This window comes from Manacus candei, unplaced genomic scaffold, assembly GCF_025592945.1.
Source record: "Manacus candei isolate 608988 ecotype Guabito, Panama unplaced genomic scaffold, ASM2559294v1 h1tg000005l, whole genome shotgun sequence".
Lineage (NCBI taxonomy): Eukaryota > Metazoa > Chordata > Aves > Passeriformes > Pipridae > Manacus > Manacus candei.
In genome coordinates this window covers 10374224-10402071 of record NW_026138053.1, presented here as the reverse complement: position 1 = coordinate 10402071, position 27848 = coordinate 10374224, and the positions used below count along the sequence as shown (strand labels likewise).

Here is a 27848-nt window from a genome sequence, read left to right as displayed (position 1 = left end):
ATTCTGGGATTCTATGCAAAAGGTAACATTTCACGGAGGTTTTTATCTCATTCTCCCCTGACAATGAGGACAAAGTTTCACAAACAGAACAAGTTTTATTGACATCCACTCATCCTCCTGAGGTGCTGCCAAGCCACACCTTCACCTCTGGAGCGGCTCGGACATGAGGTGGGGCCAGGTGTCACAGCACGGTAATTAATGTTAAGTAATTAGCTGGGATTAATTGATTACTGCTCATCGCCGTTAGGTAATTAACGCCTGTAACGCTGCTCAGCACCCGCTCGGGGCGGGAACCGAACTCGCGGCCACGCTGTCCCTCGGGCCGGCCCGCCCTGACGTCAAGCGTCACGTGCCCCATGGATCGCCCAATCCGCGGCCGCCGGCGGATTCGAACGGCAGCCGTTGGTGGTGTGTGGGCCGATAGGGGGCGCTGTGCGCGCCCCGGGCCGGCGGAGGGGCCACGATGGCGGGGCCGGGGCCGTACCGCGCCACCCGCCTGGTGAGCACCGGGGAGCGGGGCGCGGCGGGGGCTGCGCCGGGGGAGCGGGCGGCTGCCGGGGGGGCGGGCTGCCAGTGTCACCCGTGGAAGCGCTGTTGGACAGGAGGCGACTCTGCCCCTCCTAGGTGCTGTCGTGACACGTGGGTGCCCTGGGACCCCCTGCCCTTGTCGCGACATGTGGCTGCCCTGGGACACCCCCTGCCACGGCGTGTGGGTGCGCTGGTGTCGCATGCCCACTGTCACGACATGTGGGTGCCCAGGGACACTCTCCCCGTGCCTGCTATCACGATATATGGGTACCTTGCTACCTCCCATCCTGTGACTCCTGTCACGATATGTGGGTGCCTTAGGGCCACCCACCTGCTGTCGTGACATGTGGGTGCCCACTGTCACGATATGCGGGTGCGCTGGGCCCCCTACGCCGTGCCACTGATATTCGCAATGCTCAGCTTGAGGCTTTAATTTTCCAGTTTTGGCTGTTTTGTTTCCCGTGCAGTGGAACGAGATCACCAAGTACTTCCGAGCGGGAATGCCCCTGAGGAAACACAGGCAGCACTTCAGGAAGCACGGGAGCTGTTTCACTGCCTCGGAAGCTGTGGATTGGCTCCATGAGGTCCTCAGGAATAACAGCAACTTCGGCCCCGAGGTGACCAGGCAGCAAACGGTGCAGTTACTGAGGAAATTTCTCAAGAACCACGTCATTGAGGATATAAAAGGGAGGTGGGGAGCTGAAAACCTGGAAGACAATGGTGCCTTGTACAGGTATTGAGATGAAAATTATTTAATGGCTCTTCAGGTTGAGAATTTGATTTTAAAATACTCCAATTCAGGCTGAGCAGTTGGGCCAAAAATTTAATTATTAGCATTGTTTTGCTCCTTTCAGTGTTTTACTTTGTTCTGATTCTCAGTATAGACCATACATCTTATCTGCTCTGGGTTGTTTCCATGCTCTTGTCTATCCAAGCTTTTCACTGGAATACATTCTGCACTCCAGTGCTTTGAAGGGGAGCCAAGGAGTGGTTTGTAGTAGCTCCCTGATGTGCTTATTTCTCCTGTACCTTTTACAGAAAGTCTAAATGGGAAACGGAGCCAAAAAGCTCTAAAATGAAAGGTGGTAATGGCCTTCGCTTTTCAATTTCTGGGCTCAGTGCTCTGTAAACATCTGAGCATCTTCAGCGTGACTTTGGCATCATGAAAAATAGCCCAAAGTTAATCTATCATATGATAAAGAAAAAGAAAAATCAGTGTTTTCCTTCTTATTTTCCTGAATCTCTTCAGAATCTTAGAGTCACACTGGTATGGAGTCACAGGGTATTGTTTTGCTTAAGTAACTTATTTTATTTCTAATTTTAGCCACCAGCGCACTTGTGACAAACATGGGTAGAGACCTTTCCCAAATCTTCGTTCCCCAAGCCCAGCTATGACATTTCTAATCTATTCTGAATCTATTTCACTCATCTCTCCCACTCATTACAGATTTCCTTCAACATCTCCAGTTAAACCTCTACCAAGCCCACCAAGAGAGAACTTGGAAAACTTCCCTACAGACAAAGAAAAACTTTTTAAATTGCCCCATTTATCCAAGAGGACTTTGAAAAAACACGAGTTACTGCAGTCCCTGGTAATAACTTCTGTTTCTTACATCATTGTAGTTGTCTTGTGTTGGCTTTATTCTTCAAAAACATAAAACTAGAAGCAATCACCTTTTGGTGTCACTGTTCTGTTGTGGCGTCTGCCCTTTCAGCTTGAGAAGTAATTTGGTAGTTAAGAAATTGAGAAGTATTAAGAAATAAATTGGTATGGGAGGATTTTTGTTTGCTTCTGGAAGTATTGGGAGGGACAAATAAAAGACACAAATTATTTAACTGGTCAGCTTTTTGGAAAAGGTTGAATGTGTGTCCCTTTATTCATTTGAAATTTGTATATGTGCATAAATTCTGAATTTAGATTCCAATCCTAAAGGAGGATAAATCATTTACAAATACATTTGGATGTGAGATGTTTCTACCTTTTAAATTGCTGCTTTGGGGATTGATCAGGTCTTTTTTCAGTATCCTCTTTTGCTTTTTAGTTGTGTGTGCTTACATTTCAGTGCTAAAGCTGAAATACCATGTGGAATTTATCGTTCCACAGAATTCCCTATGCTTCTGATTCCAGTTTTTTAATTACTTAATTTTGAATTATCTTGAATCCCGTTTATCTTACATTATAAACCTCTCATTTTCAGGAAAACCTAGAAAAAACAAAGCCTGATGTGATAAAAGAGAACAAGGAAGACACACTACAGAGGAAGGAAATAAGCCAGCAATATGTGCAAGAAACTTGGAGAAATATCATTCTGATACAGTAAGGAATAAATCACAAATAGCACCTTCTCATGCAAGTGCTTTGGGTGTGAAATAGCCCATCAGCCTTTTTAAGTTGAAGATTTTTACTGACTATTCTCTACATAGGCTTCCTAGTGTGTTTATTAACATTGAGTTGTTGCATTTAAGGAATTCTTGATTATTTGCTGTTGCTGAAGTATATTTGAGTACCACAGATGCTCTTCCTTACTGGTTGTTGCTGTTTGTCCCAGAGAAGAGCACGTCCTCAAATTGTTCTCCTGAAAGTGAGAATTTATTAAGCAAACAGCAGATGAGCTTTTTAAGCACCTGGTTTTGAATAGATAGGGAAAGAACTGGTTTTTCCTTCATTGTTACAAACCTTCTAGACACCCATGCTCTCGCTCCCCACAGTTTGCAGACCATCCTGGGCCTCCCGTCGCTGGAGGAGGTTCTGCAGCCAGCACAGGTGGTCCCTGAGCACGTCATGTACAACATGAGCAACACCAGCAAACACGGGGTGGTGATTCTGCAGAACAAGTCAGGTAAGATGGATTTCCCTGGTTTTGCTTCAGGATTCTATGTGATGTAATTACAACAGTAATTAATATATTTCGTGGTCTGTCTTTTTACAGTTTTTTCCCAAACCACAGTGCAGTTCAGTATATTTTTCTAGAAGATTTGTAGGTATATTGCATTCACTCTTTATACAACAAGATAGTCACAGAATCCTGGAATATTTTGGATTAGGAGGAACCTTAAAGCTCATCCAGTCCCACCCCCTGCCTTGGTTTCTAACTCTCCCTGGGTGGGAAACGGAGGTAGGATAGTAGGACACTTTCCACTATCCCAAGTTGCTCCAAGCCCTGTCCAACCTGGCCTTCGATGCTTCCAGGGATGGGGCAGCCACAGCTTCTCTGGGCAACCTGTGCCAGGGCCTCACTGCCCTCACAGCCAAGAATTTCTCCCAAATATCTAATCTAAACCTGCCTTCCTTCAACTGAAAGCCATTCCCCCTTATCCTGTCAAAATTACATGTGTAGCAATATTTAAAATTAATTTTAAATCTGGTATTTTGTAATTGAAGTGTTATTTAATATGTGTGCCATTTTTTGTATTAGTCATTAAATCTTTGGGCTTATGTACAAATAATGTCATTGTTTGTTTATATTTTAGAAGACCTCCCTCACTGGGTGCTGTCAGCTATGAAGTGCCTCGCATACTGTAAGTCACTGAAGAGCTTTTAAGTTACAGAAACCTATTTTGAGTGTTGAAAGTAAATATTCATTATTATTTGTTTTATAATGCAGTTGTGAAATTTTTTGTGTGAATTTTCTTTCTTCACCTCTTTTCAGGGCCCAGAAACAATGACATGAGCCAAGCAACTTACAGTGGGTTTGAACGGGACGTGTTCAGAACAGTTGCTGATTATTTTCTCAGTCTCCCTGAGCCATTACTTACTTTTGAATACTATGAACTTTTTGTTAATATTTTAGGTAAGTATGAATTTAGAAAGGATCAGTAAAACTGTAAGTTCATATCAGCTGGGGAACAAATCTGTAAATCAAAGCAGACCTTGGTCCCTAATCTGTGTGGCAGCTTGAATCTGAGGAGGATCATCACTGTTCTCACTCTATTACAGTATTAATTGAAATGTAGTTCTGTGTTGTGATTTCTATTTAAATTGCTGTCTGAGCACACATTCTAAATATTCAGTAACTTAAAAATACAGCTCGTTCTGTCTGTCCTCACTACTGCAGTGCGTTACCTTTTTTATTCTTGCATGTTGATTGCAATTATCTTGTTAAATTGCTTTTGGACTGAGCTAAATTCTTCTTAGGTTTTACTAACAGTCAACTATAAATTAATATCTTCCCTTGGTTGTCTTCTCTGCTCAGGTAGCAGCTTTCAGAGCTGGTCCATTTTCATACCACTTGCATCTTAACTTCTATTTCATTTTCTGATAGTTATGTGTGGCTACATCACAATTCCAGATCTGTGCAGTGGAAAACGTTCTGTCCAAGATGAGAAATGTGACCCACAGCCTTCAAAAACTCTTCGCTTGAACTCTTTCAAATCAACTGAGTGTCTTCTCCTAAGTCTGATCCACAAAGAGCCTGACAAGAAAAAGAAAGATGAAGCTTCCAGGAGGTTTTCTTCAGAAGAGCTGACTGTCCAAAACCAACATACAAAGAAATGGCAGCAATATAAACTGAGACATCAGCAAGGTAGTGCTGGTAATCCGATAGGAGGAAGCTGTCAGAATCTTTCAGGTTTCAGGAACAAACAAGCTCCACCTGGAGCATTTAAGACAAGATGTTACTCCTTGGAAAGAATCGGAGCTCCTCCTTCAAGTGTGTGTAGTAAAGGAGGATGTGATTCCCTCAGAGAAGGTGGTGTGAACACTATCACAAGAAATGGAGACCAGTCACTGCTGTGTGAGCACAAAGCTAAATCTGTGTTGGAGGTGGGCTGTGATAACATCTGTCAAACACAAACCCAGGGCATCAAGAGAGTGTCTGCCTCAGCTCTTCAGGACGAGCTGTTGGATGACACTCACGGGTGGAAGCAGATGCGCCACTCTCTGAGTTCACTGGGCAGGAGGAACTGCAGAAGCTGCACAGTCATTAACAGACCAGTTGCTGAAATCACAGTAATGCCAAGGGCTCAGCTCTGGGGGCAAGGAAAACCAAATCCCCCTGGGGTGGCTGCTTCAGTGGACATCAGGACTGAGGATTCCGAAATCACCATCAAAAAGAGACTCTGCAGAAGCAGCACAGAACTCTCAGAAAGCTCTTTCACCCCCTCCCCTTGTGTGTTGACTGGCACGCAAAGTAAGATGGCTTTCTACAGCATGTTGTACTGCTTGTTGTATGGCCTGACTAATCTCTGCTTCCTCCACCTCTGGCACTGTTGCTAGGTTTGTTGAAATGCATAGAACATGGATTTGTGAGGGTTTTTTTTCAAAAATATGGTTGCTGAATAGCGTTTTTTAAATTGCTGTAGCTCTGCTAACAAATAGTAACATGTAGTGTCTTTTGAGTAAGAATTGGCGTGTCTGTGACTGACCTTTCTGCTCAGGTAAGTGATAAGAGATCCCATCCCAGACACTGAGAATGAGAATTAGCACAGACCTGTTTGTTGGAGATGATGTATTTTTATGGTCTTTGAATAACATTTTCTGGGAATAACATTAGTGTCATTCTTTAATTGTATTACGATCTTTATTGCCCCAGCAATTTCTCCTAATGAAGCAAGTTGAAGATGACCCCACCAACAAAGGTCCTTACCTTATCTACTGCGTTACAGCAGATTTCTCTGAAACATTGATAATCACCTTGGTAAAATAAGAGATTTCTGGTACTGTTGTAAAAAATACACTGAGAGTTGATTCAAATCTTAATGCCAGCTGTCTTTGCAATTGACTTGCAGATCTCCTGCAGCCTCACTTGGAAAGGATTGCTGTGGAAGCTCTGCAGATCTGCTGTTTGCTGCTCCCACCCCCAAACCGTAGGAGGCTCCAGCTCCTGATGCGGATGATCACCCGGATCAGTGGGAATGTTGACATGCCACGGCTGCACAATGCCATGGGCAACAGGTCCTTGGTAAGAGAGCCACAAGAGCAGTATGCCTGTTATTGTAAGAGTATCGCTGAAGTTATGCTCAGAATCACTGTTTAAAGCAGTGGGACAAGAACCTCAAGTTCAGCATGCTGCAAGTATTAACAGGCAGATTTTTCACCTCCAGAATATGCACAAAAATCTGACTTGAACAAGCACTTCCTTGTCTCCATCCTAAGAGACTTCAAATATTCACATTGCTTTTGTTTATGTTGGGGGGAGAAGAGAAATCACTTCTTAAAAGAATACTTTAGTTTGATTTCTCACCTGAGTGCCATTTAGAATTATAACATTGAAGAGGAGCTGTGGCTGCCCTATCCTTGGAAGTGTCCAAGGCCAGGTTGGATGGGGCGTGGAGCAACCTGGGATAGTGGAAGGTGTCCGTGGTCATGGCAGGGGGTGGAACTGGATGGGCTTTAAGGTCCCTCCCAACCCAAACCAGTCTGTGATTCTATTCTGTGATTCTATAGGTTCTTTATAATGTGTATTTCTTAATTGAAGGTGCTGTTCAGTTCAAGAAAAGTAGAAGTCTTAGGTTATAAGAAGTTACTTTAAAAAACCCTAAAATCAGTTTCCTTCCTTGCTTGACCAGTGGTGCAGGCAAGAAAAATTGCAGTGAAAATTGGTGTGAATAATTTATTGTGCCACTGTGTAGAGTGGAGAGAAGGCAAATAAATCCACAACTGTGTGTACTTACTGATGTACTGGACTCTCCCAGCTGATCCAGACGTTTTCCCGCTGCGTGCTGCGCTGTGCAGAGGAAGTGGACCTGGATGAGCTGCTTTCTACACGACTGGTTTCATTTCTGATGGACCATCAGCAGGAAATATTCCAGGTCCCAACTCACCTGCAGGTCGCTGTGCGAGACCACCTTGAATACGCGAGGGTGGCTCAGGTTGGTGGTACTAGGGGAGTTTAAATTCATTTGCTAATTGTTCTGAAGGTGGGATGGGAAAATGCAAATAAACCCAGTATGGTTTCAGGGTATAGATATTAATTATAATGTTTTGCAGCTGTGATGCCACTGTAAGTTAGTGGGTGTGGATGTTTGTGAGTTCTTACTGAAATAGTACAGAATCAGTCAAGTATTTACAGACCTCTTTTTCTTCCAGTGCAAATGTCCCAAGGAAGAAATTTGTGCCATATTGCCAACGTATTCCTACTGCAAACAAATCACTCCTCAGGAGTTTGAGGAACAAAAGGTTTCTACCTCTCAAGCTGCAGTGACAGAGCTCTTGGAGAACATTATCAAGGATAAAAACTTGTCTGTGAAGGACAAAAAGAAAAAGTTAAAGCAGGTGAGGAACTTTCACCTGCTTCTGAAATGCCTTTGTGAGGGAAGGGCTCAGTCAACAGAGCCTGGTGCAGAAGAGGGGGGGGAAGAGAGTGTTTGATGAGAAATACTTGCTCAGAAGAGCTGTTGGATGTTTTGTGTGCTCTGGTTGGGATTTTAAAGACAGTGTCTGATACTGGGAGGAATGGCTTCCCACTACCAGAGGGCAGGGATAGATGGGAAATTGGGAAGGAATTCTTCCCTGTGAGGGTGGTGAGGCCCTGGCACAGGTTGCCAGAGCAGCTGTGGCTGCCCCATCCTGGAAAGTGTCCAAGGCCAGGTTGGATGGGGCTTGGAGCAACCTGGGCTAGTGGAAGGTGTCCCCGTCTGTGGCAGAGGGTGGAACAAGGTCAGCTTTAAGGTCCTTCCCAACCCAAACCTTCCATGATAACATACAGCATTTGACACTGGCTGTAGGGGTGTTCAAATAATGGCTTAAAACCAGTATGAAGTTACTCTGAGATCCTGCTCTCCATTAAATAATACCTGATGGAATTAGTCTGGTTTCCTGTGGTGCACTGGCCAACAAGTCACCATTAATATGCCATAAGTGGGCTTAAAACCAATAGGTGTTAAAAGCAATAATTTTTTGCTTTAGGAGACCAACCTCTTATCTGTTCGCAGTCCTGAATCGTTCTTTTTGTGGCCTTGGCTTTGTGTTTTGTAACGTTTATATACCTCAAGATTATCTTGCACTTCTCTGGCCTACTAATATCTTGCCTAATACTAAAGCTAAAACAGCAGTTCTGGCAGGATTTAATCCTGGAGGGGTTTTTCTTTTGCGGAAAAACCTTTGGCAAGTTCTTCTGCCCAATGGAGTAGCTTTGTACTTGTCCTGGAATCTCCTAAGCAAATCTTGTGACTCAAATTTGAACAAGCAGCTTTTCAGAGCAGGAACTCTTTGGTGCCCCTCCTCCAGCTCCTGCCACACTGAGTTTCATGTGTGTTGTAGAAACTTTCTTGGACTGTAAAAGTGAGGCTGGACTTTGGTTCAAGATCATTAAAACTTCCTGCCTGTAAAAAAGAGTTAATTAGAGTTGATTAAAACTTGGAATAAGTGAGTGCTAAGATGTGATTCACAGCAACAGGTGAAAGAGGAGGAAGGAAATAAACTAAAATCTTTTAATAGTAAAACTTAAAGTACATACTTAAATTTTTGATGAATTCTCACAAAGTCCAAAAGCAGATTGTACTGTGAGAGCCACAAGTGAGCAAAGCTGACTTTTAAATTTCACAGAACCATATCATTAGAGTCCTGCCATTTGAGCTGGGATAGCCATGGTGTGATAAGTCACAACTTTTGCAGTGATTGTTCAGCTTTGGGTACTTGGGGTAGGTTGAATCCAGCAGTGGAAAGGTTTGGCTGATGTTCAGTTGTATTTACTGTATAGGTTATTTACAGTTAGTCATCTCTTCCCAAGGCCTGACACAGGGAATGGCCAAATGTCACAAATATGCCTCTGATTCCAGGTATTTTCCTTTAGCTGTGTATCTGCAGGAATTGAAATGAGATGGAATCAGAGTCGTAAGTAAGGTTTTCTGGGAGAACTGCTCCAGAGCAGGTGAATCTTGGCTCCCAGTTGGGTAAAACAGACTTTTTTTAGCTGGAGTTCTCTGGTGGAGTGTGGGATTTTATTGTGATTGCTGCTTGTGTATGCTCAGTTCCAGAGGGAATACCCCCAGATCTACCAGAGCAGGTTTCCAATGACGGAGAGCGAAGCGATGCTGCTGGAGAACAAACCCACCATCAAGCAGCCCATGCTCAGCCTGAGGAAACCCAGGTTTCGGAGCCTGAGGTATTAATGTCACCACACTTGAGGCATTTATTTCCTGGATGTGAGTCTGAATGATTCACCAGAGGAGTTGCTGCAGGAATTTGATGCTGGATCTGTGTAGAAGGAAGAAATGTTTACATGGATAAGGTGCTGAAATGTGCCAAAATACCCTTTTTTTATGCAGATACTTTTGAATAACTTCTAAGAGAGAAATATTTATCTGTTTACAAATTATTACAATATAACATATGTAGGAAAATGTGAAAATAAGCACAAAGCTGTTGTTAACCAAAAATTCATATATGGTTTTCTATGGGAAACTAATGACCTGCCTCTTGTAACCTTTTAATGTCTGGTCAGGAATTTGTGCCATTTATTGTAGTTTGTGTAGGTTTTAATGTCTGTGTATTGTGACTAAGTGCCTTCTCTATTCTCAAAATATTTGTCTTTAAACAAAAGAAGTTCTGTGAGTTCAGGACCAGGAGAGCCAAAAGTTCACCATGAATTATTATCTGCCTCCCTAAAATGCTTGTGTTTATCTCATCTGTAAAACTCTCATTAACTTTTCTATATTTATTTATATTAAAAGTCTTTAAGTATATTTCTGACATTTTCATGGAAAATTTATTTTGGATCTATTGGTGTGATTCTCAAAATGATAGGAGTGATGGATGATACAGCAAGTGGGTACACTTTTACATCTGTGACCATGAGGCTGGGCTTCAGTTTTCTCCCAAAATATATCCTTTTGCTCTTTTTTTGAAGGTTTTGTAAGTGAGAAATCCAAATTAGCCCCATTTAACCTATTTTAATGACGCTTCAATGTCCTGTAGATAACTTTCCACTTGCAGGGCAGGTGCAAGATGTTTCCCCCTTGTAACACCTGCAGTCAACTCCTTTTAACACTCCAGTACCTGCCTGAACTTGATTCCAACACTTCCCAACCTGTTCCCTGTTGTGTAAATGCTTTGTTTATGTGTTCCAGTTAAGTAACTGATTAGGTGAGCAGCTCACATTTTGCAGGATTTGGCTTTTAAAGGCCTGCCCTCATTTTTCCCAGTTCTTGATCCAGGTTATTTAATGTTCCCTTCTAAGTTTTTGACAGAGCTTAACAAAAATGGGAATAAATGGACAAATTGACTCACTGTGGGACAATAAAACATTACAAATCAATGACAAAAATTCCATATATGGAACTTAAGGCTACTCACACCTTCCTTTTTACAGCCTTTGAGTATTTTAATCCACTTGAAATGGACAGAGGTGAATAACTGTTCCCTCCTTTTCCTGCAGAGAAAAGCAGGCGGAGTTGCTGGTGCTTGTGCCTCAGAGCACATTTTTTGCTAATTAGCACCAGTAACTCCTTTCTAATGGTATTAATTGCAAGGAAGAACAGTTCTGTAATGAGTTTGTAGGTTATCTGCTGTCCTGTGCTGTTCTGGTGTCGATGTCACACCAGAAGAGTTGCCTGGTCAGGTAAGATTCAGGAGGAAAACTTGGCTGCTGGTGTGTGGGACCAGAGATGTTTTGGGATCTCTGCCTGGAGAAGGATGGGGCCTGGGAAGATGCTGTCACCATGGAAACATGGAATTTTCATGACATCAAACATTAAGATGCTGTTTTGAGTCCTGGAATTAATTAAAAGTCTCCACATGACTTGCAATGCTGAGAGGCCTTGAGTTTGCACTCAAGTTTATATTATTTATTGCCAGGAGACTTCCACTGAGAAATTACCATATAATTATGGTTATTAATCCAAAGAGTTAATGGGAGGCCTCAGTCACAGCTCCTGAAGGCTCAGTGCCTTCAGTGAGAAGCCTTAAATGAACCCTCAATCCAAATGGGAACACTGCCTTGAAAAGAGGGAGCAAACAAACAAAACCAGGGAAGGAAGCCAAGCTTCATGTGATGGTTGTGGCAGCAGATCAAACAGAGGGATGTTTAAAGTCTATTTTTCTCCTTTCACCCCAGCTTTGATCACTGTTTCCATCTATATGGGAGGAGCACCCAAATGTACATGGTATTATGGAACATCTTCATCCTCTGCCATGAGCTGCCTGTGAGGGGGCAGCACTAAACTCTCTGATTTCATTAATCTTTGAAATCACTCTTTACAGCACTATTGTTTTCATAAATGTTGACTCTTGCTACAGGTGGTTCCTGATGACGAGCCTGGAGAAGGAGTCTGAGAGAGACCTTGGGGTTTGCAGCTCCTCCTGAGGGGCAGCTCCGATCTCTGCTCTGGTGACCAGAGACAGGACCAGGGAATGGCTGGAGCTATGCCAGGGGATATGCAGTTTGGATATCACAAAAAGGTTCTTCCTGCAGAGGGTGGTCGGGCACTGAACAGGCTCCCCAGGGCAGTGATCACGGCCCCAAGGCTGCCAGAGCTCAAGCAGCGTTTGAACAACGCTCTCAGGGACGGGGGGGATTGTTGGGGTGTCCTGGGCAGGTCCAGAGATTGGACTCAATGATCCTTGTGGGACCCTTCCAACTCAGGATATTCCAGGATGTTTGACACTGGCATTTCCTTATCTCTGGATGTCTCTATGTCCTGTCACTCCAAGGGGAGACTCTGGAAGAGCCGTTCCGTGCTGCCCTGGGTCCATGTTGGATCCAGGCAGGTCTCCTGTGCCCTGTGGTGCCAGAGCAGGGCCCAGTGCCAGTGCCAACGCCTGGCATGGCTCCAGCACGCTCCGTTTCACTCCTTGGGATTTTTTTCTTTGTAATCACTTCTGCTTGGGAAGAATTTAGGTCTCACAAAAGCAGTCAAAGCCCTTTTTTGTGTGGAGGGCAGGACAAAAGCTCCCAAACCCGGGAGGATTTGGGTGGTGAAAGCCGGCTCTGTTCCCAGGGGGCTCTCACTGGCAGGGGCTTCCCTGGGCAGGGCTCAGCACCCCATAAATACCCTGCACAAGGCTCTGCTCTGAGCTTGGCTGCTGGAGGCTCAGGCCCTTCATCGGGGAGAGGATGTACAGCCAGTGAGTATTCCTGAAGCTCCTCTCTATGGGAGAGGATCATGGATCATGTTGATGGAGCATTGGCTGGGGCAGCTGTGAGGTCGGGGGTCAGTGTGGTTCAGGGGCAGGAGGAGAAGGGGGACGGTCTCCATGTGTCAGTGTGAATGCTGGTACTTCCCATTCCAAGGTGTGGTTCTGGGTTGGAAGGGACTTTAAATCCCATCTCGTTCCACTCCCTTTCCACTAGACCAGGTTGCTCCAAGCCCCGTTCCACCTGGCCTTGGACACTTCCAGGGATGGGGCAGCCACAGCTGCTCTGGGCAGAGCACACTGGTCTGTCTGCTGTGTCTTCATGGGCTTTGCAGTGATAAAATTTGAACCCAACAATTAATTCTTTGCTTAAAGAAAAAGAAAGAAAAAAGGCAAAAAAAATGCTTCTCCAAGACCTGGGAGATAAAAGCTGGATTCTGCTTCCTAATGATCTGGACTATCCTGGATTTATCAGTGGATGGGAGTGGCTGTGGTGTGGGCTTTCCCCTCAGTGTTCCCTCTCCCTCCACACACTCAGCCTTTCCCCCCATGCAGTTCTAGTGCTCTTCCCTCCTGATGTCTCAAGTTCTTTACAAGTCATGGCTCAGTGTGTCCAGAAGAACTGCCCCTCCCTGGCAGGGGCTTCCCAGCACTGCCCACCTCGGGCTAACCCAGCTTTGCCCTTCCAGAGTGGAGCATCCAGCCGGGGGCTACAAGAAGCTCTTTGAGACGGTGGAGGAACTGTCCTCTCCAGTGACCACCCACGTCACAGGTTGGTCTGGTCCCTGATCTCCTCCTGCCTGGCTTTGTTCTCAGAGCTCAGGGGCCTCCAGGGCTCGGAGACTTTACAAGGGCTGGAAGTAAAGGACCTCACAGGGCTAGGGATTTGGGGTGGAGGAAGGACAGATTGGATGGGAGAACCTTTAGATATTTCAGTACTAAATATCTTGGTCTACAGCAGGTGTGGAGGGGAAGAAAACAGTTTCAAGACCTCATGTGTGTTTAAATAAGAAGTTGCATAAGCCTTAAAAAAATTAATTCAAAGTTTTGTTCTTTTTGTTGTCACCATAAAAATTCCTTGGTCTGATTTGCCGTGTGCATCCCAACACTGCCTCTCCCACAGGCAGGATTCCCACCTGGCTGCGAGGAAGCCTCCTGAGGTGTGGTCCTGGCTTGTTCGAGGTGGGCTCGGAGCCCTATTACCACCTCTTCGATGGCCAGGCATTGCTCCACAAGTTTGACTTCAAGGAGGGGCACGTCACCTACCACAGAAGGTACGTGGTGGTTTTCCAAGAAACGAATAAATCAGGAAGCAGTTGCTTGACTGTGAGTGCTGGGGACAGGCTCTGGAAGGCACCGGTTATTTTTAGTCCATGGGATTATTGGAAGAGCTGTATCAGTGATATCATTAAACCAGCTCCAGATGAAACATGAGGCTGTGGGGACCCAGGGCTCTCATGAGCTTTATCACAGAAATATTCATATTTATTTGTATTTATTCATATTTAACTGCACAACCTGTTGTGGTTTTATGTGTAAGGGGATTTCTCCTCCTCACCCTCCCAGGTTTATCAGGACTGACTGTTATGTGCGAGCAATGACAGAGAAAAGGATTGTCATAACGGAGTTTGGCACCTACGCGTACCCAGACCCCTGCAAGAACATCTTCTCCAGGTACTGGGGTCCTGCAGCCACTGCTGCCATGTCCCACAGAGCTCCTGCTTCCCAGAGGCCCTGACTGCCTGTCCATTCTCTCTGCTCAGGTTCTTCTCCTACTTCAAAGGTGTGGAGGTCACGGACAATGCCCTGGTTAATGTCTACCCTGTGGGTGAGGATTACTATGCCTGCACTGAGACCAACTTCATAACCAGGATTAACCCAGACACCTTAGAGACAATTAAGCAGGTGGGTCTTTGTCCTGGGCTGAAAAAGTTATGGAGCAGTAAATTTAAAATGAAAATCAGGTAATCACATACTGGTTTGCGTTGAAAGGGACCTTAAAGCTCACCTCATTCAACCCCCTGCCATGGGCAGGGACACCTTCCACTAGCCCAGGTTGCTCCAAGCCCCATCCTACCTGGTCTTGGACACTTCCAGGGATGGGGCAGCCACAGCTTCTCTGGGAAACCTGGGCCAGGGCCTCACCACCCTCACAGCCAAGAATTCCTTCCCAATATCCCATCTGACCCTGCCCTCTGGCAGTGGGAAGCCATTCCTCCTTGTCCTGTCCCTCCAGATCCTTGTCCAAAGTCCCTCTCCAGCTCTCCTGGAGCCCCTTTAGGCACTGGAAGGGGCTCTAAGCTCTCCCTGGAGCCTTCTCTTCTCCAAGTGAACACCCCCAGCTCTCCCAGCCTGTCTCCAGAGCAGAAAAGCTCCAGCCCTTGGAGCTCCAGCTCCATGTTCGTGCTTGGCTGGAGTTTGCAAATTGGAGCTCAGTTGCAGCCTTAGAAAAGAACTTCTCACATCCAATGCAAGAATGTGTTGACTCATGACAAGTTGCAGAGCCAGTGACTCCCCATCTCCTGCCAGGGAAGCTCCTGATTGTCTCCATTTTGTTCTCCAGGTGGATCTCTGTAAATATGTGTCCATTAACGGGGTAACGGCTCATCCCCACATTGAGAATGATGGGACTGTTTACAACATTGGGAACTGCTTTGGAAAAAACTTTGCCCTGGCCTACAACATCATCCGGATTCCTCCACTGCAGGCAGGTCAGTCTATCCCGCCTCTGAGCCACCTGGGAAAATCTTAGGAATCACCTCTTTATTCTTTAAATGAGTTTTGCCATTAAGGGTTGGGGGTTTTTTTCAAGCTTCCTTAGATTTTATTTACTTTTTAAGTGTTGTATTTGAAACACTTTCAAGTGGTTTCTAAACCATGAATTTCCTTTGTGTTGAAGGCAGACATTTACTGGGTAAATAAGCACAGACTATGTGAGACCTTCTGTTAACCCCTCACCTGTCCCATTCCAGATAAGGAGGACCCAATCAACAAGTCACAGGTGGTGGTGCAGTTCCCTTGCAGTGACAGGTTTAAGCCGTCCTATGTCCACAGGTAACATTCCATGGGGTCAGCTGGAACCAGGGACTTGTTCTCACACATAATCAGCAACAAAAACTAGGTGATTTACCAAAATCAGGGTAATTGTAGGGGATGATCCATGTGAAAAGATGAAGCACTTCGTGGTTGTTGTCCAAACTAAGCTGGTGAGCCTGATGTGCCCCCCTGCATTTCTAAACAGCTTTGGGCTGACCCCAAACTACATCGTGTTTGTGGAAACACCAGTGAAAATCAACCTGCTCAAGTTCCTCTCCTCCTGGAGCCTCTGGGGAGCCAACTACATGGACTGCTTTGAGTCCAACGAAACAATGGGGGTAAGCAGAGTGTCGTCCCCAAATGGGCTGGCCTGGGCAGCCAGCCCGACACTGGGAGGTCCATGGTATTGGTTTCACCTTCATTTCCCTGAGCCTAAGCAAAGCTGCTGGTTGGTCCTCAGGTGTGGATCCACGTGGCTGAGAAGAAGAAGGGCCGGCTCCTCAACCTCAAGTACCGCACCTCGGCCTTCAACCTCTTCCACCACATCAACACCTACGAGGACAATGGGTTCCTGATCGTCGACCTTTGCACATGGAAGGGGTGAGTCCGAGGGGCCCTGGGCACCACAACTTCCCCTGCACGAGCTGGGGGGGGCAGTGGAGCCCTGCACAAGACACTGTTGGAATCACCTCTGGCACTTGGCACCGACCCATCTAAACACTAACACATGGGGACATGCAGACTACACAGCATGGAGTCATCCAGAGGTGCAAGGAGCCTATTTAACATTCATTTTCCAAGAGAAAAAATATTTCTATCTTTTATTTACTTTAACAAATGTCAGTGACTGCTGAAGGCTGATGCTATTTTGGCTGGGGCTGCACTGAGCAGGGTCTGGGTGAGATTTGAATGCTGCTCTTTGTGTAAACACAGAAATGTGGCACTGAAATGATGATGCCCAACCCTGTGTTGGCTGCATACCCAGGACACCTTGAGTTGAGCTGATCCTGGCATAAAATCATAGGATCCCAGAGTGGTTTGGGTTGGGAGGGACCTTAAAGTTCATCTCGTTCCACCCCCTGCCATGGACAGGGACACCTTCCACTAGACCAGGTTGCTCCAAGCCCCATCCTGTGCTTGTGCTGAGCACCAGAAATTGCTGGTTTTCCTCCCAGGGGAAATGGTGCACACACAGTTCAGCTCTGCCAAGGAGCTGGACTGGGACTCATGTTACTCTGTGTGCCCAGAGAAGCTGTGGCTGGCCCATCCCTGGAAGTGTCCAAGGCCAGGTTGGACAGGACTTGGAGCAACCTGAGCTAGCAGAAGGTGTCCCTGCCCATGGCAGGGGGTGGAACTGGATGAGCTTTTTAAGGTCCCTTCCAACCCAAACCATTCTATGAATCTACTGAATTTTAGGAAAAAAACATCTGCATTTCAACTCCCACTTGCAAACCCATCTCTGTTTCTCTCTGTGATGCTGTTTCCCTGCAGGTTTGAGTTTATTTACAATTACCTGTACTTGGTCAACCTCCGGGCAAACTGGGACGAGGTGAAGCGCCACGCAGAGAAGGCCCCACAGCCCGAGGCCCGCAGATATGTCCTGCCCCTCAACATCGACAAGGTACCCGCTCTGGGCCAGCACAGGGCTCTGCCTGGTTCAAATTCAACATTTTAATGAGAAGAGGAAATTTAAAGTAGGGGTCCTCAGAGAAACTTTATTTTTGCTTTAGCTCATCAGTGTTATTCTGGTTCATTCTCCACACAACTGCTGAGAGCGGTTGTGGCTGCCCCAGCCCTGCAAGTGTTCAAGTCCAGGTTGGATGGGGCTTGGAGCAACCCAGTCTAGTGGAAGGTGTCCCTGCCCATGGCAGGGGATGGAAAGAGATGGGCTTTGAGGTCCCTCCTAAACCAAACCCTTTGATGATTCCATACATTTCTGTTCATAGCAGAGGCTGTGGGGCAGCAGTTAATCCTGGAAGGTACTGCTCCTGGGAGCAGAGAAGGGGGCAGAGAAGGAACATGTGTGGTTCAGTCCTCTAGCTCTCGGTGTGAGGTCCCTGGAGCTGCCAGCCTGGCACAGAGCTCACTGGCTGGCAGCTGTTGGGTTCCTTTCCAGCTCTCTTGGTCCCTGGTGGGTGGGCCAGGGGCTGCCAGGGCTGTGCTCAGCTGAGCCGCCCATGGAGCTCATTGGGCTGCGGATCAAGTGAGAAGGGCAAGCCCACGTGGCAGTGCTTAATGAAAACCTCTGAATGCCCCAAGGAGGGGAAGAAAGTTGTGTTTACGAGCACAGTGATGGCTGAGGAGCAAGACAGTTCTGCACCACTGCCAAGAACACGGCAGCGGTTGCCTCCCTGCAGCTCCTGAGGCTCTGCTATATCCTGCTGCCTTCCCTGGTGGATGTTTGCAACAGATCTGTGCAAAGAGACTCAAAAATGTGTTCCTCCAATGTCCTGGGCGTTTCTCTTTGTGCCAGGCTGACACAGGGAAGAATCTGGTCACCCTGCCCTACACGACAGCCACAGCGACGCTGCACAGCGATGAGACAATCTGGCTGGAGCCTGAAGTGATTTTCTCGGGGCCACGTCACGGTACAAATGAGACCCCAAATCCCAACAGCACAAGTACTGCCTGCACTCCCTGTCCCACTGATCCTCATGCTTTTATATATTTATTTTTTATTGTAGCCTTTGAGTTCCCACAGATCAACTACAAGAAATACAGTGGGAAGCCATACACGTACACATATGGGCTGGGGCTGAATCACTTTGTCCCAGACAGGGTAACTGTCAAAGAATGGGTGATGGGTTCAGTTTGAGGACAACAAAGAATATTTCTGAGCTGGGGTTTTTGGTTTTCCCCTCCTTTAGCTTTGCAAGCTGAATGTTAAGACCAAGGAGACCTGGGTGTGGCAGGAGCCGGATTCGTACCCGTCGGAGCCCATCTTTGTTTCACATCCGGATGCTCTGGAGGAAGATGATGGTAATGCTCATGGGGTTTGTGTCCATGGCATTGGGAGTGGGAAGGTTTCTGTCAGCTGGCACCAAGCTGGCTGCAGGGCTGGGCCAGAGGTGGGCAGGGGCAGAGCCTGCAGGCAGCTCCTGGACCAGATGTGCCAGGTACTAACAGTGGTGGGAAGTTTCTGAGGAAATACAGGAAAATTAAGACTGAATGAAAACAGAGGAGAAAGACCTCAAGGTCTAGGTGAATTGTTGTTTTAATTTTTTAGCTTTTTGGCAGTTTTCTCACAGTTTTAAAAAGAATTATAGGAGTTGCTGTGCCACAGCACCACAGGCTGGCAAAGCCAGCAGTGTCAAGAGCCCAAATAGTATGAGAAATAAATATACAATCATAGAATCATGGAATGGTTTGGGTTGGAAGGGATCTTAACGATCATTTATTTCCAGCCCCCTGCCATGGACAGGGACACCTTCCACTATCCCAGGTTGCTCCAAGCCCTGTCCAACCTGGCCTTGGACACTTCCAGGGACAGGGCAGCCACAGCTTCTCTGGGCAACCTGAGCCAGCGTCACTCAGCACCATTGATCACACAATTCCAGTGGGATTTACGTTGTTCTGAGTGCAAGTGGCTGCTCTCCCATGCCCAGCCCCAGGGACAGACACTTCCCACACTCACCTGGGACATCCCCTTTGTGTTTTCACTGCAGGGGTTGTGCTGAGCATCGTGGTCAGCCCAGGCACGGGGCCCAAGCCCGCCTACCTGCTCATCCTCAGTGCCAAGGACATGAGCGAGGTGGCCCGGGCCGAGGTGGAGGTGAACATCCCTGTGACCTTCCATGGGTGCTTCAAGAGAGCATGACCCTGCCAGCCACGCCTCACGTGGGTCTGTTCCAGCTCCCAAAGGGGCAGTCTCCGTTTACAGCCACTCCAGTGACCTACAATCCTTTGACATCCCCTTTCGTTTCTGTGGCTGCTTCATTCACATTGAGCACTTCAATTTTGGCCATGATTCTTCAATATGCTTGATCAGGTATTTTTTAAATACAACCTTTGCCATAATTTCCAGTTAAAACACCACAAGTTTGGTGTGGTGGTGGTTCCATTTTTATAAATTTAATCCTTGTAGCTACAGCAGAGTGAAAGATGCCTGAAAGAGCAGAGTGTAACCTCAGCACTTGTACACGTGGTAACATTATGTATAACAGTCTCTGCTCCATTACATGTTTGAGAATTTTTAGCCTATACTGAAGTATTATGGATTTAAATCCCCTCCTGGTCACTGCTTTAGTATCCTCAGAGCAATCCAAGTGGAACCTTTCCACAGCTGCTTTGGGAACCTGAACTGGGTGGCCCAGGGCTGGTGGCAGGTAGAGTTTTGTTCCTCAGTAAGGCTGCAAACTGCACACACTCCCTTGTGTGTTTGCTCTTTCTCCTTTCTTTTGCCAAAGTGCATTTTCTTGATTTCTGTATTTCATGCTAAAACATGAACATGAAAAAAATCAAGCAATTGTTATCCCTTGGGCTGATTTTGCTTCCTTAGAGTGCTACAGATGCTCAGCTTTATCCTTCCTTCTCACAAAATAAACATTCAGCTGATGTTAAAAGAGGCTCTAGTTGAAAATAAAAATTTCCTGCTAATAGACTTAAAATCTGTCCTTCTTGTTTGTCTTCAATTGTTCAACATTTTTATTAATAGTATCAAAGAATTAAAAAATCCTTTACACTAAGAGTTCTGGCAGGTGGTGCTGGCTCTGCAGGGCTGCTGGTTTGAGGGTGAAGATTACATCCTGATGATGGGATAGCGACACGGAGACACAGCCTGGTACTTCTGCTGTTCCATGATGTCCAAGCACTGGGCAATCACCTAATTAAAAACAAAATAAAACCCAATATAAGCAATGAGCCTTAATAAAAAAAAATCAGTAAAACTTACCCGTTCTGCACTTATTTGTTCCTTCTTTTTGTGAAGCACTGAACATGCTAAAATGAACAGTTCAACTCTCACATATTTTCTTTTCATGTGTAGCTCCCAGAGAAGGGAATTTCAGGGCTCTAGCACTAAAAAACACTTCTTGGTGCTCCCTCATTATCAAAGTTCCCATAAACTCCACAAAAAATATTTTAAATCCACATAGTTCCATAAATATGTACCATACTTAGAAGGGTTGTGTTGTGGTTTAACCCCAGCTGAAACCAGGACAGATTGAGATCTTCAAGTATTTGTGATCTTCATGTGAACAAACTTCAGAAGTGCAAAGAACATTTTTATTGCTAATGAAGGAAAAATAGAAGAACAAAGGCAGTGGCTTTTAGAAAGAATGAAGAGATGTCTGCCAACTTCAAATAAATACAAAGCCAGGGGGGCATCCCAAATGGACACAGCAAATTACAAGAAAGAAGAGAAAGTTGCAAAAAACAACATCCTAGGACAAAAGAATGGAAACAATGGGGATGGTGAGGAGCCTGAACTTCAGAGAGTTGAAGATATGGGTGATTATATGAAAAAAAAAAGGATTCAGATACAGAATCAAAGGGTAAACTCAATGGAAATGCACAGTGAGGAAATGCTCTGGTCAAGTAACCAGAATTCAACAGAAACTTCGTGGATAAACTAATGGGAAAAAAGAAAGGATGAGAACTACAGAGCTAAATTCCACAATAACAGGAGTGAGCAGTGGGAGCCCCAGGTCTGGAATCAACATGCTGCTGATCTTGAGTGAGTCATGGGCTTATACATTTGCTGCCAGATCCTTGTGAGATCTGGGAAAAAGATATACTAAAAGGAAAACCCACCTTTCTAGTGTTTTGAGGTAGAATGATTCCATCATCCCAGAGTCTGGCAGAGGAGTAAAATGCACTGCTTTCTTCCTCGAGCCTGGAGAGGACAGAACAGGCTTAAAAGCATGATGAAAACATCAGGGCAGTGAAAAAGTCATAGGTGAAACAAGCAAATAGTTCCATGCAGTACTGCTGTTAAAATGAATCTGAATGCAGAAAACAACACAACAGATCTGATCATTCTGCAGCACAGACCAGCTTGAGAAGATCCTAACAGAGAGACATAAAATTACATGGAAATTTAAAATATTTTTCAGTAGGTTCAGGTTTGCTTTATTAGCTTGGGATATGGTGCTCTGTAAGATGAACAAGAGTGGGCAATTACTTTGTCTTCAGCTGCTTCACCTCTGATTCATCTGTAGAGTCACTGTCCCCAGCTTGTGGGACTGTGGAGAAATGTCTTGAATCCACAAGAGCAACTCTTGCATTAGGCCACAGGAACAGAAAGTTTGGACTGAACGATCTCCCACACTACAAAGAAAAAACAAAAGCACAGTGAAACTCACTGAAGTCAATCACAAAAGGTATCTGTGGGATGGCACAATGAAGATCAAGGCAGAATGGAACACACTTGGATTTGTAAAGCATTAATGACACAGCTCCTGTATCAGCACAGACACCCAGCGGTAGGAACCACCAAAAACCATCCCCACTGCCTTCAATATTGCTATTTTGGTATTTGAGTTTTAACTCCAAGGACCTACATGTTTCATTCTTACATGTTTAATTTTCAGTAATCATGTCCTGTGCTGCATTTCTGACTTAGAAAACAGGTGACAGATCGAGGTAACCGACTGTTTTAAACCTGCAGGGCTGTGAAGTTTTAGCACAGTGTGAAAGGTGTGTCCCAAGCCCTCGGGCTGATCCCACCCCTACCATGACGTAGCTGTCGCTCCCGTAACAGCCCCCGATGACGATGGTGATTTTGGGAACAGCAGCACAAGCAACAGCAGCCATCATGGAAGCCTGGGCTTTCAGCCTGTTGGAATGAGCCTCTGCCTGGAATAAAAAGAGACATTTTAGATCCTTTAAGACTTTATTCTAGATCCCCTTTGCTCCCACCAAACTCATATTTCTAAACATTTATTTATTATTTACAATTCTGTGTGATCGTTTCTTCCACACCAGAAATGCAGCATCATTAACTGACTCATATCATTAACTCATAAGCCCATTATGCACTTATTTTAATACTTAAATCAGTACAACAATTACAACCAGGTGCAAATGCCTCCAACGCTGAGCAACTCATTTGTGCCAGGCTTTGTCTAAGGGCTGGTGACCTTGGGAGGAACCGAGACTGCAGAAACAGATCCGGGAATCTAGTGGAGGTTTTACTATGAGGCTTCCCCCAGCTCAGGACAAAACCTGCTGTACTTTAATGTCTACACTTTTCTAAAAGAGAAATAGCTAATTTTCTGGAGTGCAGTGGTGTCAGAAGAATCAATAAACTGTATTTCAATGTAAAAAGCACTTTAAATTATAGGTTTTACAGCCTGCATTGCCAGCTGACCACTATAATTTTATATAGGCATACAGGCCTGCTTAAAATTCAAGAGAGAATGGAGAGATTTAAGAATAAAGTCATTATGAAGCTTCATGATTTAAACCATCAAAAGTGGTTTAAAAAAGAACAATTTTCCTAAGAATTAATAACTGTGAAAAGGTAACTTTAGGCACAAGAAGAACTAGGAATTGCTTAAGTATATGGAAGCAGACCTGCCATACCTGTGAGATGCTTGTTGGCTCTGCTGGCTGTGGAGCAGTATTTTGGAGGAAGAGGATGGGAATTCCCCGCTGGCCACAGAGCTGGACGAAGTGGCTGCCCTTGAGAGCAGCGTCGTGAGCCAGCTCCCCGTTGTTGGCCACAATCCCCACCAAGTGCCTACAGAACAAGACACATGGAGAGTTGGACTTGATCATCTTAGAGGTCTTTTCCAACCTTAACCATTCCATGATTTTCACTTTTGAACCCTAGAAATTATTGAAATATTGTAAAACTTGATGGTGATCCAAAAGCTATTCAGACACATGCCTCCATCCATTTTGATAGTGAATATTCACAGCCTTACCCTTCCACATGGCCAAATCCTGTTACTAATGTTGTTCCAAAATTAGCCTTGAATTCCTGGAATCTGCTTCCATCTACCACACGGCTCAGAATCTGCAAAGAAACACACAGATTTTACTTTACTACAGAAATTGAAGTGAAATGGGATAATTCTGCTAAAAGAAATGCTCTGTTCAAATAGTAGGAGACCTGTGTTGTGCAAGAAATCCACCTCAATGAACACAGAAGGTCTTTTGGTGTCTTGCTAAATACTCAATATGCAGAAAACATCCAATTTGTGTTTAGTTTAATTACTAACCATGTATTTTGAGCCAAGTCCAACTCAAAAATTATTTCAGTGTTTCAAAGCACAGTTGTTCATGTGCATAAAAATGTAAAAAACCCCAGCATGTGCAGTTACAGATTTTGTGCATAAGAAACACTCTGTTGCGTATTGCTCAGGCTTTTTTCCAATAAAATTAAAACCCGTTTCCAAAGCTACTCTGCTTTCTACAGTCAATCCCCTTAACTGCAAGAATTTACCACTGGAAAAGATACTGGATTCACATCCTTGGAGACTAAATCTCATCTAGAACACAATGAAAATAGCGTGGGCAGCTCTGCATTGTCTCTGCTTAAGTATTAGTGTCTGTCCCAACCTCAAACAAGTTTAATTCGAGCTGTGTTGTTTTTTCAGTCAGGCATTTCTGTTTCATGACAGTCTTGATTGCCTGGGGTAAAAAAAAAAAACAAACAAAAAACAGGAGGAGGGGAAAACCAGACTTTAAAGGGGTGCATGTTCTCAAGGCAGCCAACACAGTACAAGCCATGCTGACACAACAGCATCTCAACAGTGCATGGAAACAGATGGGGATCAGCTGGCATAATCTAGAACTATCTAGAATGTATCTTATCTCCAGCAGGATTTCAATTTAAATATTTTCTATAATTCTACAGAACTCTTGCCGTCCTGCTTTGTTGCAGACTCAAGACAGGCTGGCAATGGATGAGGTAAAAATACGTATTCTTCAAGAGAGAGCAGTCTGTAAATCTGGAGCTATGAGACAGAGCAGACAGAGGGATGAAGGAATGTAATCCCTGTCCCCTTACCAGTTTGACAGGAAGAGTACACCTATAGTCCTGTGGTGCCAGTCCCAAGAGCTCCTCAGAGCTGTACAGGGGACTGTCGTGCTCTGTGCCCTCCTCTGGCACTGGGTCATAGTTTAACGTAGAGATAACATTGCGAATACATTCATAGGCCTCCTTTTCTGAAGGTGCAAAATGGTCAGTACAGCCACTGACTCTAGGATAGAGAGCAACATTGATTAGCATTGAATGCATGAAATGTAAACTCTGACAGAAAGCCCAAACCAAAGGAAAAAACCTTAATCTGTACTGTGGCTCTCCAAACTCCCTGCAAATACTGTGTGATTTTGTTCTGGATGAATGAGTTGAAAGCAGTAGCTCAAGAAAATTTCCATGCAGTCTAACCCAAATTCACAGTAAGGAGAAGTTCTTCCCTGTGACTTTTGTGTTTATCTGGATTAAAGAAAGACCTTTGAATGTATTTTCATGAGGCTGTTGTTACAAACAATACTGAAAAGGGAAAATGGAAAACAAACATTAGGAACTGTTTCAAAATAAGCAGTTCCAGCCTGGATAAAAAGTACATAAGACATGTAGTTAATTAAATATATGTATCCTGGAAAACACTATGAAAACAGGTGATAGCATCTCTCTTCTGAGCTGGTCCCTCTGAGGCACAGAGGAACTGACTTGCCTGAAGTTGTTCAGGAAGTATGCGGAACAATGGGAATCCAAATCCAATTGGTCCAGTCTCTGCCTCACCCCATAACAACATGTAATTTTACTTCCATTTGGCTGATTTAACCAAAACCCCTGAATCTGAGAAGGAAAACCAGTGTAATCACAGGTTCCCCTTTTGGCCCTGCTCTGAAATGACAATGCCATGTTCCTGTAAAGCTGAGTATGCTGAATTCTCTACTATTTTTGAGAATATTCCACATACTGTGAGTGAAGTTTGGCTCCTCCAAGGTCCTCAGGAGACACATATTCTCCTGTAGCAGCTTTTACAAGTGGTGGGCCAGCCAGGAACAGTGTCCCAATTTTATCTATGATCACAGCTTCCTCGGCCATGGTGGGCACGTAGGCACCTCCAGCAACACAGGAGCCACACACCACAGCCACCTGAGGGCACAGAAACCATAACAGACAGTGCTGGAGAGGGGAGAGGAAAAGCCAAAGCCCAAAGTTGTTCCAGAAATGCTCAAGGTGCTAAACCACAGCTTGGGGAACAATGAACTGGAGATATAAAACCAGCAGGAACAACAATGCTGGTTTGGAGAGTTCAATGTTTACCCTGAAATAACCCAGTGATTTGATGTTTTTCCATCACAGTCAGTCAGGAAACAGAAGATCCTTAAGGCTGAAATGTTCCCTTATGTGAGACAATGTACCCAGCACTGGGGAGGCCCCACCTCCAGTCCTGTGTCCAGTTCTGAGCCCTTCTCCCCAAGAAAGACATTGAGGGGCTGGAGTGTGTCCAAGGAAGGGAACAGAGCTGGGGAAGGGTCTGGAGCACCAGGAGCAGCTGAGGGAGCTGGGGGGGCTCAGCCTGGGGAAAAAGAAGGCTCAGGAGGGACCTTCTTGCTCTCTGCAACTCCCTGACAGGAGGGTGGAGCCAGGTGGGGGTCGGGCTCTGCTCCCAGGGAACAAGGGACAGCACAAGAGGAAACGGCCTCAAGCTGCACCAGAGGAGGTTTAGATTGGATACTGGTGAAATGTTTTTCACAGAAAGGGTTTAAAGCATTGGAACAGACTTGTCAGGAAAGTGGTGGAGCCACCATCACTGGAAGTTTTCAAAAATCGTGGATATGACACTTGGGAACATGGTTTAGTGGTGAACATGGTGGTGGTGCTGGATTGATGGTTAGTCTTAGTGATCTTAGAGATCTTTTCCAACCTAAACAATTCCATGATTTGATACTATTTGAGTCTCCCTTCCCCACAAATAAATTTAGGAATTTTTCTGCACGTTTGAGAGTTGTTCTTAAAAATTGTATTGGAACAAATATTTTTTTCAGAACTCAACTGATCACACAGACCACCCTCACTTGCCCTCCCCAAGACATTGTACCTGAGGGATTCCCATGGCAGACATGACTGCTTCATTGTAGAAAATCCTGCCACCGTGCAGCTTGTCAGGAAACAGCTCTGACTGATGTACAGAGAAAAGAAAAAATGAATTTTAATATTAACTATAAAAGCTGGTGCCTCCTCTTCACTCCATTCATTCCCAAATATGTTGTAACTGAACCTGGGAAGGTCCTCACTCACAATCACACCTGAACCTTTCATATACAGTATGCACTATGGTATTTCTTCCATTGTGAAATCCCAAAAATACACCCATGTCTTACATGATTTTATGTGAAACTAATTTATTCTAAACAAACTGAAACTGTAAATATGGAGAAGTGGAGGCTCATGTTCCTACTTTATCTGTAAAATGCCTTCAGCAGTTTCCCTTTTTATTCAGTTTTTGATACAACTCCTTAAGTCAGGTAAAAGCTTTTGCTGCGTGCTTGCTTTCAGTGTGGAGAGGGAACAACCACAATCTCTGTGACAGGATGACCTTTTCCATTGGAAAGGAACCTGTGCAAATTCTCCTTTTGTATTAAGAATTCCAAAAATTGCACTTTTAAAGGCCATGGACATTGGTGCATTGCTAGCACAAACAAGGCAATAAAACAGAGAAAACTATAGATTCTGAAGCCTCTCACACTAGGTACTGGTTTATTAAAGACAAAAAAGCAGCTCTGCACACTCATTCAAGTTTCTAAACTGTGAGTAGATGCAAGATTAGCCAAAGGGATGAAATAACACAGATGTTTTCTCCTCTGCAATGATGCCAGCATTACCTGCAGTGGTAGGAATGCTCCCCCGCTGTCCACAAGGTGCACAGACAGCAGCCTGTTCTCCATGGCAATTTCTTGGGCTCTTAACTGTTTTTTCACTCCAATTGGGTAAATAGTTCCTCCTTTCACAGTGGCATCACTTGCCACGAAGACACACCAGATTCCACAGATCTTGCCAATTCCTGTAATTCAATTCAAATCAGTTCCACAGACACTTATCGTGACTCTTTAAAATAACACACAAAACAAGGGGGCCAAATTATAGCCAAGAGGTTTTTTTCAGTAATACTGTCTCAAGAAGATCCAAATCAACTTGAAAATACCACAAAGGAAAGAAATCTATCCCTCTTCTCTGGAATAACCATGACATTAAAAAAGTAATCCAAATGACAGAAGACAGAACTTCAAATAAATTTGCGTACTCCTGGTGACAATGAAAGAGAAAAACTTACAGACTTTGACTCCAACCCTTGAGATAAAAAAGGGG

The 27848-nt window shown here is 44.9% G+C and overlaps 3 protein-coding genes across 4 annotated transcripts in view; 2 read left to right on the top strand and 1 right to left on the bottom strand.

Annotated features, from left to right (window-relative positions):
- The first annotated feature begins 463 nt into the window (after nucleotides 1-463).
- On the top strand, nucleotides 464-10263 carry DEPDC1 (DEP domain containing 1). The gene is made up of 12 exons (XM_051797980.1): nucleotides 464-499; nucleotides 996-1261; nucleotides 1976-2120; nucleotides 2727-2845; nucleotides 3238-3368; nucleotides 4000-4047; nucleotides 4179-4319; nucleotides 4791-5657; nucleotides 6256-6428; nucleotides 7162-7338; nucleotides 7556-7741; nucleotides 9439-10263. Exons 1-12 carry the CDS (start codon nucleotides 464-466, stop codon nucleotides 9577-9579), a joined length of 2430 nt encoding a protein of 809 aa, XP_051653940.1. The 3' UTR covers nucleotides 9580-10263.
- A 1543-nt stretch (nucleotides 10264-11806) lies between these two features.
- RPE65 (retinoid isomerohydrolase RPE65) lies at nucleotides 11807-19461 on the top strand. Of its 2 annotated transcripts, XM_051798235.1 has the most exons (14): nucleotides 11807-12532; nucleotides 13231-13313; nucleotides 13665-13815; nucleotides 14108-14215; nucleotides 14305-14446; nucleotides 15105-15252; nucleotides 15514-15595; nucleotides 15783-15915; nucleotides 16038-16177; nucleotides 17069-17198; nucleotides 18051-18165; nucleotides 18262-18356; nucleotides 18445-18556; nucleotides 19243-19461. In XM_051798235.1, the coding sequence occupies exons 1-14, from the start codon at nucleotides 12522-12524 to the stop codon at nucleotides 19392-19394; spliced, it is 1602 nt and encodes a 533-aa protein (XP_051654195.1). In that variant the 5' UTR covers nucleotides 11807-12521; the 3' UTR covers nucleotides 19395-19461. The 2 variants fall into 2 exon arrangements, with proteins under 2 accessions (XP_051654195.1, XP_051654187.1); XM_051798227.1 differs by having other exon boundaries at nucleotides 18051-18356; nucleotides 19243-19394.
- Nucleotides 18943-27848, bottom strand: part of LOC127475914 (biotin-dependent 3-methylcrotonyl-coenzyme A carboxylase beta1 subunit-like) — a 12848-nt gene continuing 3942 nt past the window's right edge. Inside the window, exons 4-13 of the mRNA XM_051798109.1 lie at nucleotides 27365-27543; nucleotides 26581-26661; nucleotides 25453-25631; nucleotides 24534-24726; nucleotides 23446-23537; nucleotides 23102-23258; nucleotides 22250-22372; nucleotides 21699-21844; nucleotides 21329-21410; nucleotides 18943-20399 (exon numbers count right to left, since the gene is read on the bottom strand). Of these exons, the coding sequence (XP_051654069.1) occupies nucleotides 20316-20399; nucleotides 21329-21410; nucleotides 21699-21844; nucleotides 22250-22372; nucleotides 23102-23258; nucleotides 23446-23537; nucleotides 24534-24726; nucleotides 25453-25631; nucleotides 26581-26661; nucleotides 27365-27543 (1316 nt within the window). The 3' untranslated portion in view covers nucleotides 18943-20315. The remainder of the gene's footprint in view (nucleotides 20400-21328; nucleotides 21411-21698; nucleotides 21845-22249; nucleotides 22373-23101; nucleotides 23259-23445; nucleotides 23538-24533; nucleotides 24727-25452; nucleotides 25632-26580; nucleotides 26662-27364; nucleotides 27544-27848) is intronic.

What these genes read in the sequence shown, in the direction of transcription:
- DEPDC1 (XM_051797980.1), top strand. Translation starts at nt 464, where the DNA reads ATGGCGGGGCCGGGGCCGTACCGCGCCACCCGCCTG. An exon ending in GATTCTGCAGAACAAGTCAG is followed by an intron (nt 3,369 to 3,999) that starts GTAAGATGGATT and finishes TTTATATTTTAG; the next exon opens with AAGACCTCCCTCACTGGGTG. An exon ending in ACTTTTTGTTAATATTTTAG is followed by an intron (nt 4,320 to 4,790) that starts GTAAGTATGAAT and finishes ATTTTCTGATAG; the next exon opens with TTATGTGTGGCTACATCACA.
- RPE65 (XM_051798227.1), top strand. An exon ending in CACGTCACCTACCACAGAAG is followed by an intron (nt 13,816 to 14,107) that starts GTACGTGGTGGT and finishes TCACCCTCCCAG; the next exon opens with GTTTATCAGGACTGACTGTT. An exon ending in GACCTTTGCACATGGAAGGG is followed by an intron (nt 16,178 to 17,068) that starts GTGAGTCCGAGG and finishes GTTTCCCTGCAG; the next exon opens with GTTTGAGTTTATTTACAATT.